The sequence below is a fragment of the Schistocerca serialis genome, chromosome 1 (genome assembly GCF_023864345.2).
Source record: "Schistocerca serialis cubense isolate TAMUIC-IGC-003099 chromosome 1, iqSchSeri2.2, whole genome shotgun sequence".
NCBI classification, from domain to species: domain Eukaryota; kingdom Metazoa; phylum Arthropoda; class Insecta; order Orthoptera; family Acrididae; genus Schistocerca; species Schistocerca serialis.
The window spans coordinates 1253252438-1253266604 of record NC_064638.1 but is presented as its reverse complement, the minus strand read 5'-3'; the positions used below and the strand labels follow the sequence as shown (position 1 = coordinate 1253266604).

Here is a 14167-nt window from a genome sequence, read left to right as displayed (position 1 = left end):
AATCTCATAAGTGTCAAGCAGAATGCTTACCTATTTCTTGCTCGAGGTCCATCCTCCATGGAAAAGGAAACATGCTTTCAAGTGATGAAGCAAAAATGTCAAACTGAAATAAGAACAATCAAGAACAACTGGGGGCAGTAAAAAGCCAGGGTACTCCAAGTGTGTCAGACACCAAGGACTTGCAGAACTTTTACACTGGAATAAAATAAATATATGGTCTATTCATTTCTCATCAGGAACCCTGAAAGGCACCGATAATATGACCATCCTCAATTATGGTCAGGACATCTTGAATTGCTGGAAAAAGCATTTCAGCTCACTCTTAAACTTTAGTTCTACTGCTGCTTATGACTTTCTCAAAAATGTCACACAACATCCAGTACAATCTTGGATGATGGTCCCACCAACATTTCATGAATTCAACAAGGCTCTAGATAGTATGAAACCACGAAAGGCACCTGAGCCTGTCAACATTCCTCTGGAGATCATTCAAAGTGATTACTTTGGCTCTAAAAACTGGGGTCTTCTCTGTGTTTCTTCTAAAGTGAGCTCCACAACTGCCACCATATTTAAAAAAAAATATGACTGAAGCGTATGTGTGGTAATTACTATGTTATATCCATTATCTCTGCAGCTGGTGCAATTTTTGTTAGAATTCTGTTGAATCATCTACAGACTCTTTCCAAGACTATACATTTTGAATCTCGGTGAGTATTTTGCCCCCCCCCCCCTGATGAATTATTGATCTGATCTTCAGTGCACAACAACTGCAGGACAAGTGCAGGGAACAGCATAAACCTTTATTGTTTGTGTTCTGTGACCTAGAAAAGTCTTTTGATACAGTGCCCAGAAAAGTTATGTATAAGTTGTTAAAATGTTTTGCTGGCCTGAACAATTTGTTTGAGTGATTCAAGCCTTCCATGAAGACATGTCTGGGCAGGTGCTGCACCAGAATGAAAGATTTGACAAGTTTCCTATTACTAATAGGCTCAAACAAGGATGTGTCCTTGTGCCTAGTAGCCATGTTTTATGAGACATTGTTTGTAAACAATGCAGGTGTAGGACTTCCATGCACGTTGGATAGAGCACTATTTAATCAGTGCAGACTGATTCTAAGAGTTTTACAAGTCTCACTCTAGTAACTGAACTACGGTATGCAGATAACAATGCTTTCCAGCTCACAGACCTGCAGAGCTGTAATTATCTGTAAATTGTTTAAAACTACATTTGAATCGTTTGGGCTGACCATCATCATCCAAAAAACAAAGGTACTCACACAGCTTACTACTGGAACTGCCTTTCGGATTTCAATATCACTGTTTCCAGCACACCTTTGGAACAAGTAGATCATTCCTCTATCTAGGAGGAATATTATCAACCAACTGCTAACTGGAAAAGGACTTGAAGACCAGGATTCATGTTGCATATGTTACTTTTGGATATTTCCTATATTAAGTCTTCTTGAATAAAGCTCTGACACCATGCACCAAACTGATGGTGTATTGAGCAGTTGTTTCTAACCTGTTCTAAGGTTGTGAAACCTGAATGCTGTACTGACATGTTCTTAAGAAACTAGAACACTTCAATCAACAGAAGCTTAGACATGCTATGATCATCAAGGGGCGACTCTGCATCAACTACAACTGTTCTTAAGAAGGCAAAGATGTACAGTATAGAAGCCACTGTTACTTGTCACCACTCAGATGGGTTGGGCATGTCCAGCAGAGGAGAAACAACAAATTCTTCAACAAATTTTTTATAGTGAAGTGAGACCCCGAAGTCGTTTGAAGCATGATAACAGCCACTTCAAGAAGAATCGAAAGAGTCTAAACACCGAACTGAGTAACTGGTGCACCACAGCAGAAGATTGTAATCACTGGTGCACAACTACTTCAGCTACTGTCTTACATTTTGAGAAGGAATGTTGAAGGCAGGAAATGAAAAATGTCACAGATGCAGGCTTTGTTAGACACAGCCACACCCTGCACCCTCCATGTGGCTGCATGTTTCACTCCAGATTTGATCTGCCACGCCATCTGAGGCATCTACATATCAACGACAGCACAAAAATGGCAATGTAGGAGAAAATGAAAACTAGGATATGAAAATCAGCTGACAAATTAATGTAACACCGAAAGAATTGTGGAGGCAGGCAAAGAGTAGGATATGTAACACAAATTATCAAGGACACTGCATGATGGAAGCCTCTCTCTAGTGGAAAGGAGCTGAACAGCTGAGTAGGAGGATAGTCACCACAGCATAAAATGATAAAAAGACAAGAATTAATTAACTGGGTTTTAAAAGCTTTGGCAGGAGCATGGGGGTGCAAAAGTAGATTGTATTGGAATTAATAAACCAGTTAACACAAAATATAAAAGTTGTATAATGTTTAATTAAATAAATTTATGAACTAGGTTTAGAGCATTTAAAGTGTTCGACTGGCACATTCAATAGAGAATACAGGTAATAAACATGGCAGATTTAGTAATGGAAACACCGACAAAATTATGAAAATCTGTGGAAATTATCAGAGGAGAAAGTGTAATCCACAAAATTAATGCAAAGAAGTTGAGAAAAAGGAGCCAAACAGTGGTAAAGAAAACAGGAATTTATGGGTGTAGTGAAAAGGCAAATATCACAACGTTCAGATAGTGCTTATGCCAGAAGATGCTTGGACATTGTACCTACAGATACATGAGAGAAGCTTTTCCTCAATTTCTGGAATCTAAGTAACTGTTATCTTCAAAATTATTATATATTTGAATGTGTGAATATGAATTTTGTCAAGACGAGGTATACTGATGATCCAGAGAGGAGTAGTTAGCAGACAACCAACATCTACATGGTTATTGTAGGTGAAGCAGATGTTCAGATTTGTGAGAAAGTTTTTATAACAATATTTGGTATAAGCAGTGGATGACTATCTGGTGTGATTCAACAAAAGGAAACATCTAGAACTCCTGAAGTAAGTTTCTGTGTTTGATAATACAACAAAACATTAGACATACATTCACAAGGAGAGATTTATGTAGGCCCAAAGCCAAGGGTTTAGTAGAGGGGCAGCATGCTCCCCAATTTTTATCCTGCCCCTATTTCACTTCTGATTTTGGTTGCAATTTTTTGTGATGAAGAGAAAATCCATTACAACAAGGGATAACTTATTAACTAGAATATGCATTTCTGTTCATTAATATTATACTGTTTGTCTGTTGAAGAGGTAAGATAAAGTCTCATGTCTTATACCCTTGAGAATCACTGAAATAAATGCAGCAAAGAGGACTGGAAATTTGCACAGGCTCTTATAAATAGTTTTCCTATTTCCTATGCAGTCAAGTCTCTATTCCAGTAAAAAGATTCCCAACATGAAATATTTGTATACACATCTAAACATTAGCTAGATGTACAATCTTCTTCAAGATTAGCACAAAGACAGCAATAATGAACACCTTTAGCTTTGGCACGTATCATACAATATTTTATCAGTTTTTCGATATTGGCTTTGCAACACCGTGTAGTGATATGTGTCAAGTTTGTTTTCTATCTGAGAAACACACCCAGAAAAAGAATGAGCTAGAAGCAAAACTGAACTTCCATGTTAAACAGGCTAGTGTTGTCTATGGAAATCTGAAACTGGTTACAGAATACTTAAAAACTAATAATTCTGTTATGGTCAACATTTTAAACATGCATCAGTGTCTGCCTATGCCATACACCCTACTTGTCTGTGGAAATCGCATTCTACAAACACCAACTATGACATTTAACTTCTACGTACACGATGTGTCTAATACGCAAAATGTTTATGTTGACAGAGTAAGTAGCTGATAGGAGGTAGACGCCACTATTTCATGTCTTAAGCAACATATTACAGCATTGATTCCCAACAATCTACACTACCTTACGGTGCATTCAGATTCTTGTTTTGGCCAAGCTTCGATTAGCTTTTGGATGTACTTAACATAGTCAGGAACATAAGTTTCTAGTGTCTGGTCATATTTATTTACCCTGTGAGCACAATATTGAGTTAACTGAGTAAAAGAAAAGACAGATATCATATCTTTCATTTATATTCCAGATCAGTGGATGGAATTTGTTAAAAAGACAAGAGTAATGATACCTTTCAGTGTTGCAAAAATGACAATTGTCATATTTACTGCTGTAAAGCCTCTGCTTCGTAAGATACTGAGACAAACACTATCTAAATCTGGGCAGAAAGTTGTATTAAGTGAGATTAAATATTTGAAAATCATGAAAGATCAACCTGTTAAGTTTTTCTTTAAATGTAGTTACGCTAAACTGGAAAATTTTGATACTGTCGATATTATGGGGGGTGGGGGAACAAAAAACAAAAAACAACAACAACAACAAACAAGTATCAGGTAGGCCTTCCATCACTAATTTGACATTTCCTCTATACATTAACCCTATTATACTGTTTTAAGGCTAGAAAAATATATTTTACTAGACTTAGTGGTAATTTGTGATTATGGACGTTTGAGAATATACAAAAAATAATAATAATAATAATAATAATAACATAATATTGTTCTTGTTCATTAGCAAATTATTATTTCTCATGTTAAGTTGCATTATAAAGAATATGACAGATCAAAAAGAGTAACACATCCTTTCTTTATGAATTTCTATTATAAAAATTACAAAATAATTTGATATGTTTTAGCAGTCTCATTTACGAGAACCTCTTTTTTTTAAAATTCTAGATTAGTCCATTTTTTGCACTTGTTTTCATATAACTGCAGAATTATGCAAGTAAATGTGTAAAGTATAAATCCACAGTGGCACAATGCTGCCCATTATGCCACGTTGGAATGATACAGGAATAAAGATTCTTTTTTTTTCTAATCAGCTGTGACTATCACATGATTAGGCTGTGATTTTTGGTTCTATGTTGAATAAGTAAACAGTAAGTAATGAAATCTGTGTCTTAGAATCATTGTCACACAATATGAATGTAAACACTCCACATGGATTAGGTGAATTTTCATTTTTGAGACTCTCGCAGACAGTTATTGTTTCAATGCATAACAGACACTACATAGTTTTATAGATGTTTCACTTAATCTAGCTTGATAAGGAAACTGCTGTCAGCCCATCTGTTTTACCTTTGACTGAAGCCTGTTTCACTCTTTGCCTGGGCTGCTCTTTACAGCTATATTATAAGTACTCACTTCTTACTTGTAAATTCAGCTCCATAGGCTGGGAGGGAGAGGTTGACTGTTCCAGAATGATGCCAATCATTGATGAGACTGGTACCTTTTTTATACTGTATCAGATAACCAATCAGAGTGCTGTGTCCATCAAATGGAGGATGCCATGATAAACGAACTGATCTACTGTTTATTTCGACCACTTCTATGTCAAGCGGTGGATCTGGTGGCTCTGAAAAATGTATCAAACTGTGACTTTTAAGACACAAATGTATGAATGAACTGAATCTACATGATCACTACCACGTTAAAATATTTTGTATTAGTAGGGATCTACAGCCTCCAGATGTTTAATAAACATAAACATGGTCTGTAGTAGGCTGTAATGTGATTTTTATTTAATCATAAAATTAGCTTGGCAATGACAAGTGTTCGAAATTAGCTAATCGTGTGAAGAAATAAAAATCACATTACAGCCTACTAAGGACCATGTTTAGATTTATTAAACATTAAAATATCTGTACTTCCTCAAATGAAATAAGCCAATGATAAATATTTGCAGCACATGAGCCAGATTACTTTAAAAGCTCCAAAAGTTAAATTTGTCCTTCTAGTTCTGAAGTTGGGGAGGGGGGAATATTGGGAGATAAAATTTGCTGAAGTAACAGAGAGGTTGGAAAATCAATGAAGAGATACAACTATTGTGGATGTTGCATTGGTATATAAAGAATGGTATGCAAATAATCAGCTTACAATTGCTCTATAAGTACCCCTGCTAGTATTCATTCTTGGTAGGGAGCATGTGGGAGTGATTTAGATGGTTGTACAACAATAAACTGGTAGCCACACAGTGCTATGTGCTACATATGACAATTTTGTAAGGCCTGCGAGTTATAGGCAACTATTAATATCACCTTTGTCTGCCTTGATGTTGTAACCTGTGTGTCCTAAGATCCAACGATGGCAGCTTTAGTTTCACCGAAACCGGTAATCATGGAATAAAAAGAATTCCTGCGATCTTGGCAACCAGTTTGTTGTTATACATTCATTCTTGGCTTGTCATTATCAAAAATGAATACTATTCTCAGAGAATATCCATACTTTTTGTTAACTCATACACAAATGATGTTAGTGTTTTATATGGGCCTGATGTTCAGAAGGTTGTCAGCAAGAATAAACAAATTCACAGAGAAATTATATATTGTTGATTAATGTTGTTACGATTGCTCATAAAAATAGCAGCTAGTATCCCACACATAACCAGTTCATAAAAGCTAACTAAATACTCCAAAATTTGTTCAATGCTTGTGAGGATTTCCCTTCATGTTATGATCCAAAGAGCGTGATTTGTGAATGAGAACAGGAAGACACTGTGTAATGGCAATGCTCAGTAAAATGTTTGAAAATATGCTCTGCAACAATGCAATGATACTGATATGAATTGATAAAACAGCGGATGGAATAATAACAGAATGAAAAGGATTGATTGCTACTCAGCACACAGAGGAGACATCAAGTTGTAGACACACAGGCACAGTGAAAAAGTCAGCTAAAATATTAAGCTTTTTACAAGCTTGTGTCAATATATATGTGTTTTCTATTGTAGTAGTATTTTTCATTGTGTCTGTTTGCAACTCAGTGTCCCCTTGATGTGGCGAGTATCTATCTATCCTTCCCATATTGTTGATATGACTAGTTTTTACAACATGCATCTTCTGGATATCACAACAACTTCTCAAGCTAAAGTGGTAGTGGGCGGACATCGGTTTAGGAATTTAGTTGGTTCATTCTACATTCCACAGATAAATCTTAGGAAGTGGGTTGTATCAACTCAAGAAAAGACTGCATAGACACTTAAAAATAATATACATCATTATAGTTGGTCATTTAAAGGTGTCTATTCAAAAAACAGATTGTCTTTCCTTCTCATCCCATCCAGCAAGTCTACTCTGACACTGAGTTCTGAGTGACTTCTTTACCCCTTCCCCTATACCTCACCAGTCCCTTACCTTCACCCCTATTCCTTCCGCTTCAACTCTTCTGCCACTATATCTGTTACTTTTTCAAAAACTGAGTATTTTCATTGACAAACACGTTGTCTGTCAGTTTATTGCCAGGGGAGGTTCTCAAAGTTGTATAGCTGTGTATTTCACTATTTTCTGCAAGAAGGCTACACTCATGAGAAGAAAGTGCAAATCATTATCGTTTGCAGTTTCGTATTGTGAATACCTCTAAAATATCAAAGTTGATTGGATTGTTGACAACAAATTTCATCCATGGGTGAATGTATTCTGGGGATACATTTAGTATTCCCAATTGATTAAACAGATTCCTGCACAATGTACAGACATGAACTGCCAACTTAACTCTAGTTACAGTATTTTATTTTGTGCAATGGATAATTTTTGTGTTAAGTAAGAAGTTACCACAGAATTTTAAGCTCAACCAATCAAGGTGGTCCTTTGGGAATGTTACAGTAACTATGATTAAAAGCAGTGGGGGAATATTGTGCATTTGAAAGAACTTTTCATGGAAAGATAATCTAATACTGTGGCCTTTTTTTTTTTTTTTTTTTTTTTTTTTTTTTTTTTTTTTTTTTTTTTTTTTGCGTCTAATGTCAGTACATAAAAACTGTAGAGGTGCGGCTAACTGTCAAATACAGGAGTTGTTGTGTATTTGGTACATTTATATACTATACTTTGTAGTGAATTCTGAAGTCAGAAGCTGATTTTTCTCAATGCCTATTAAAACAGTCATTTAGGAGGGCCTAAACTTTGAAAGCAGTTTTATTTTGAGGGCAGCAAGATTTCTGATAGTGCTGCTAAAGAATATAGCAAATAGGAATGACATTTTATGTCTATCATAATATTTAAACATGTGTAAGTACACACAAGTAAGTGTTATACAAAGATTTCTAAAGGAAAGTAAATTACTGTTACCAAATTTATAGTGTGACAAAATATTTTTTATTTTTTATTTTTTTTTTATTTATTTATTTTTTTTTTTTTTGAGGGTCAGTCGATAGAAAGAAAAGAGGAAAGAAAACTTAACCAACCTTGTATAGCCAGGTGTATAATAAGCTTGCTGTGACCAAATATATTGCCTGCCTGGCATGTGTAAAGACCTGAGTCATGTCGCTCAGCCTGTGCAATAACCAGCAGGGACTGCAGGCCACTATCTGTCTTGATTTCAGACATGCTTGTTCTGTCAACATTAAATAGCAAACTATAACATTTTCTGTAGCTTTTCATAATAATAATCTCTCTCACTCTCTCTCTCTCTCTCCCTCTCTCTCTCCCTCTCTCTCTCTCACAAACACACACACACACACACAAAAACAAACAAATATCTCTGCTGTTTACTAAATTCGATAACCACAGGGGTAAAATATCATTTTTTTATGCTCTTTAGCTTCATCTTATGTTTTTCACACAGAAACAATTCTAGTTTTTCAAGAGCTGACTCCTTTGACATCAGAAACATAAAACCATTAGTATTATCAGCTGCAGTATTATCAATGTGGCTAAGTTAATGTCAGCATCAATATTTGAATGTTACAAAATACGTTATTCAATTGCCAGGTGTTCAAATTTATTTTAATTTTTTTTAAAAATTGATGGCCTATATAACCAAATAATTACTTTTTTTTAACGAAAAGGAGTGAGAATTTATTTAGCATTCAACAATGCAACAAACTATGAAAGTGTCCAACTATGCCAACTAAAAGCTCCATTAAATAATATGCAATGTGAAATCAAAGTTGGCATTAAAGTATTTACTATGATAATTGAAACTGAAGTTATGAAATGGTCCTAATTATTGAAATATTCATTTATAACACTGCTGGTGATGAACCATGTTAATATGTTTTATTGACTCTTTTCCTTCTATTACCATTCTGAAGAAATTCTGTAGTAAGCAACTTCTTTTTCTAGTAGCTATTGTTAGTTGATCAACGTAAAAATGAGTTTGACATTTGATTGGGGGAGGTTCTGTAGACAATCATATTTCTTGCAATACAACTTGACAGAAGAGACACATGAATATTGTGACATGAGTACTTACTATAAATTAAAGCAAGAACATAATTTTGCAGTAGTGAAAAGAAATTTATATATTTGTTATATTTTATGAAAGAGGAGTAAGATAAATAACTGAACAATGTCAAATTTAAAATATACTTGTCTATTTGATTGCCCCCATTCTTATACAAATAAAAAAAACTCTTGGAACTGTTATTTGTAACTGAGTAACTGTTATGATACCTGTTTTTACAAGTCTTAGGTATACGTTCAAAGAGCTCTGAGGAACAAACCTGTAATTGTGATTTAATCTTTGCCCATTAAACAGCCAGTCAACTTGTATGGGATGATCACCTTTAATATCACACTTGAGAGTTACTTGTTCTCCGTGGCGAGCTGTTACATTCTTCTCCATCACATCAAAGCTCACAGGCTCTGAAAAAGAAAAGTTGATTTGTCCTAAAGAGCAAAGTTCAACACCAATATAGAAAACCATACAAGCAACGAACAAAGCACTTTGTATTGACAAGGAAAATAAGATGACAATGGATTTACATATTTACTTAAGAAATATGTAAGCAAGAAAAAGCACAATACAAATAGCACACATATAATTGAACCAAGCAGTTCATTTGTTTGGATAAGGAATCGGATAGCTAATAGAAGCACATAATGTAAATCTCTATTGGTAATGGATGGAAGGAAAGGCCACTTACATAACTAATTCAGAAGAAATGTTACATGTGAGAAGGAAGTTGTTGATGCTGTTGGATGCTTTGTTGCCAGAGTGTTTTCCTTCATTGTGGGGATTATGATATACTTTGCATTGCAGTTTCTTGAGATCTGCCACTATTTTAAAAAGAAATGTCTCACAATTTTTTTGTTTCAGGCTTTACAGAATGTACACCAGGTTTCAGCTCTCATCACTTTAATTTATGTGTACAAAAATGCAGTGTTATGCACTTTTCTACCTACATTACACAAAAATGTAATTCAGAATGTTACATTGGAAGTAGTTTAGAAATCTGACAAATCTGGAAATATTAATAATCTTGCCTGAAAATTCAGTTTTACAAACTACAACAACACAATGTGAGTGTGTGTGTGTGTGTGTGTGTGTGTGTGTGTGTGTGTGTGTGTGTGTGTGTGTGTGTGTGGCGGATGTAGAGAAAAACTTCAAGTAGTTCAGGGCAACCATTAGGGAATGACTGGTGGGTGGGAGGGGGGAGGACTTTTTTATATTATAGAAAATAACTCAGTAGACATAAAATGTTCCAACAAAATAATAAACATTGATGCCATTAAGTTATAACTTGGGTTTTGGGATTGTTGCTTCACACTTTCATTTCTTAGGTGTGCAGCTGAGCTGTCACTGGCACCATCTTTTGTTCTTAGTCTTAAATAATTTACACAAAAAATTAAAATGAATAAAAATATTTACGTGTACGAAAATAGCTGGTCACCTATTCACAATAGGTTTCAGTGTGGTGTAGTTCCACTAGGAGGCAGATTTAAATGGTCAGTAAGCCGTCAAATGTGCAGACATAAATATAAGAAGTCATAAAAAAGTTGGGTGCATTTTTTGTAATGAAGTGTTTCCTGTTTTTATTTTATGTTTTCTTTTATTTTATTTAAAAAATGTTGCTGATATTAAAGTTTATTTATCACAATGTGAAAACAATCCTTGAAACTTTATCACACAACAAAGGTATGAGCTGATACAGGTCACAATAATGTGTATTTCAAAAGCAAAGCAATGTGTTCCATTAACAGTAGTGATCCATCAACAAACAGAAACTGATTGTTGCAGCAGTTTTTGTACACCTGGTACTGTGCACTACCACAAGATGTCACGCATAAACAGAGGTGGTAAGATGTATTCCAAAAAGCTTTGGGATACCCCTAAATTGGTGGTAAGTATGCTTCCCATGGACTACAAATGACAGATTGATTTTGTAGTAAGTATACTTCCCCCCTTCCAGAAACAACTTTGGTGGTAACCATACTTCCCAATAATAATTAAAACACCATTATTTGGTGGTTTAGGATTTATAATAACTATGTGTTATTTATGATTGTGTATAATGATTATGTGTAATTTATGGTTGTTCAAAGCAGAGATCTGGCAGAAAAATACATAAAGACTTATTATAGGTTAAGTGAACATTTTAGAGACTTTGACACACTAACCCACAATATTCAGAAGGAGCAGCAGTTGAGCAAGGAAAGCCAGCACATGTGTCGACACTGGTCATGTTTTTGTCCAACATAAGAAGGCCGATGGCCAGCAGAGTTTGCACAGCAGCAGTCAGCACTTCGACAGATCAGTGACCAAGCAGATGGGCAATTCTTCCAAGGAGAACAATGACCAGCTCAATTTACACATCAGCAGTCAATGCTCCAGGAACTGGCAGCATACTGAACTCTTGTGCGTGACGTATCTGATGATGCAGAAGAGGACAAAAGGGCAAAGCCCGACCATGTCAGCATACAGGCAAAACAATGGAAAGCTGGCACTTGTATCAACATTGATCATGCTTCTGCCCAATGTGAGAAGCATAGATCAATGACGGAAGACTCAGTTGCTGCCCTAGAAACTTCACGACATTTGCGAAAACACAGAATAAATACCTCCGACAAATTTGTGTGAGGTGGATCTTTGAGGAGGTCCTCCAAGGAGAGAAAGAAGACATGAAGAAATGTCACCTGGATGGATGGACTGATGGTTAGTCAGCAGATGTCATACTTCACTACACTGCTTGACAGAAGAAGATGTCAGTACCGCACCAATAGGTCAATGCAGAAGATGCCATCCCAGATGTTACCACAAACAAGTTCGTGTGGTACTTACTCAGGTTTGGTGAGGATGAAGGGGCAGTGGCCTCAACAAATGAGTCACCTCTGAACCTAGAGGTTGATGAATTCTGCCACAAGACGCTGAACCTGAGGGTCACTGGTTTTATTCCAGGACGGAGCACTCCATGCCATGCCATAGCTGTTTGTTAAGAATGCAATGAGTGATTTACAAGGAGAAGACTGCACTGCTGCCACAGTGGGTGACATGCATGGTACTGAATGGAAGAATATGCCGCCAGCCCTCTGCTGCAACATGAGCCATTGTCGTATCAGCGACCAATGGAACCTGCACGCTACAACTCCACTGCTCTGGAGCCACTAGGAATTAAGCATGTTAAAACACATTGTATTACTCTGTTTGTTTAAAGGGTCTTATGTCTCAATAAATGACTGTTAGCAAAACCACCAATGTTTCTCTCACACCTCACCTACTGAACCAAGTAAAGAACCCATTACACCATGCATAAAGTTGCTTTCCCTCCTGCCATCCCTGACAAAATAGTTACTTTTGCTTCCCCTTCCCACAATCCTGAAGACTATATTTCACAACAAACAGAAACTACAACTGGTGCAGCGGACTGCCACTAGATGCCAGGAGTGTGCATAACTGGTAACACATATTCCCTTAAACACTGTAAACACATACATTTAGTGGAAAGTATATCTTCATGGCTCACAAAAAGGTTAAATATTTTTCATTGAAATGTTTTGTGTACATATTAGAATTTTCATATTTACCACCTATGCAAATTAAGAATACGATATTGGAGGGATAGCTTTTAAGGTATTCTGATGATGCATTTAGCATCTTCTGCAGTTCATCATTACTTGTTATATTTTTCTTGCTATTTTTATGTCTATAATTGTTACCTTGCTCATAAACTTATTGGGCAATATTACTAACATTGTCTAAAATATTATTAAACGTGCTTCTACTATGTGCTATTGTGCGCAAAAGTGCTGTTTGTGTATGCACAAACATTCTCCATTGAGTTAAACAAATCATTCTGACTATGTAAACTATGGTTGTCAAATGAGAGCAAGGGCCTGTTGACAGTGTGACAAGCTAGGCTAATCAAGTGATGAGAATGAGGTCGTAACAGTGCCTAGGGACCTGAAAACTGAAAATGTGGCACCTATTTTTGGCAAAAATAGCACTTATTATTGAGATATTTGCATCATTTCTGCTGAAATTCACATCTAATTTTTTGTTTATAAATGATTATACTTGTCATGCTATGTGCCTGAAGATCAAGTGTTGATGGGGTCAGTTATTCTGCCAATATCAAGGCACAACTGTGGATGTTTGTTGGCTATTTCTATGTTAAAGCCATAGTGAAACACAGAAACTGCAAGTAATTTGCATGAATCCTTATTTAAGATTCATTCCACATCTCTTGTACCAACTTTTGCTATAAACTAGGATATAAGCAAGCAATATATTGTAAACATGTAACAATTTTGACACTCAATAGTTGATATCATGTTCACAATATGAAGTTAAAACAGAACTTGTATAGCAGCCAAAGTAACTTGCGATGTGAAAGTAGGAGTAAATTACTCAGGCATGAAAGTGTTTGTGGGAACATCCACTATACATCACTTACGTATGATACGTGGAATATCTGTGGCTTGACCACAGACTTTAGTGCCTTCTTATCTCCCAAGCAGAACAGCGGTGTACCATTTACTGTGTAAATTTTCATGCAATAAGGCATTATTATTGTTCTGTACTATGTCAAACTTTTATTATATCATATGTATACACCTACCACATTCATGGCCATCAATGACTGAATTATCCCAAATACATATTGCACTAGATACTCCACTACTATAATGTGCCAAAATTTGCATGCCACACTGATGTTTTCCATTCTGGATAGCGCAGTGCTTCTCAGTTGACTCTTTGACAATGTACAGTGATCAGTTTTGCAAGTGATGAGCTTCAGTACTGTGGTTCAAAACAAAATCACAGTAAAATTATGACATTGGTGCCAAACAATTGAAAGCAACAAATGATTTACTGTTGGACCTCAGTGCCATTCCCATGTTGCAGAAACACCAGGCAACAGCTGTTGTGTAACATTCTGGTCGCTCAGATTTGTGTCCATTCATTAT

At 35.9% G+C, this 14167-nt stretch overlaps 1 protein-coding gene across 1 annotated transcript in view; it reads right to left on the bottom strand.

The window, feature by feature from the left end:
* LOC126456738 (Down syndrome cell adhesion molecule-like protein Dscam2) overlaps positions 1 to 14167 on the bottom strand; it is a 427689-nt gene that overhangs the window by 142325 nt on the left and 271197 nt on the right. The window contains exons 15-17 of the mRNA XM_050092487.1: positions 9484 to 9625; positions 8224 to 8372; positions 5190 to 5400 (exon numbers count right to left, since the gene is read on the bottom strand). Coding sequence (XP_049948444.1) covers positions 5190 to 5400; positions 8224 to 8372; positions 9484 to 9625 — 502 coding nt within the window. The remainder of the gene's footprint in view (positions 1 to 5189; positions 5401 to 8223; positions 8373 to 9483; positions 9626 to 14167) is intronic.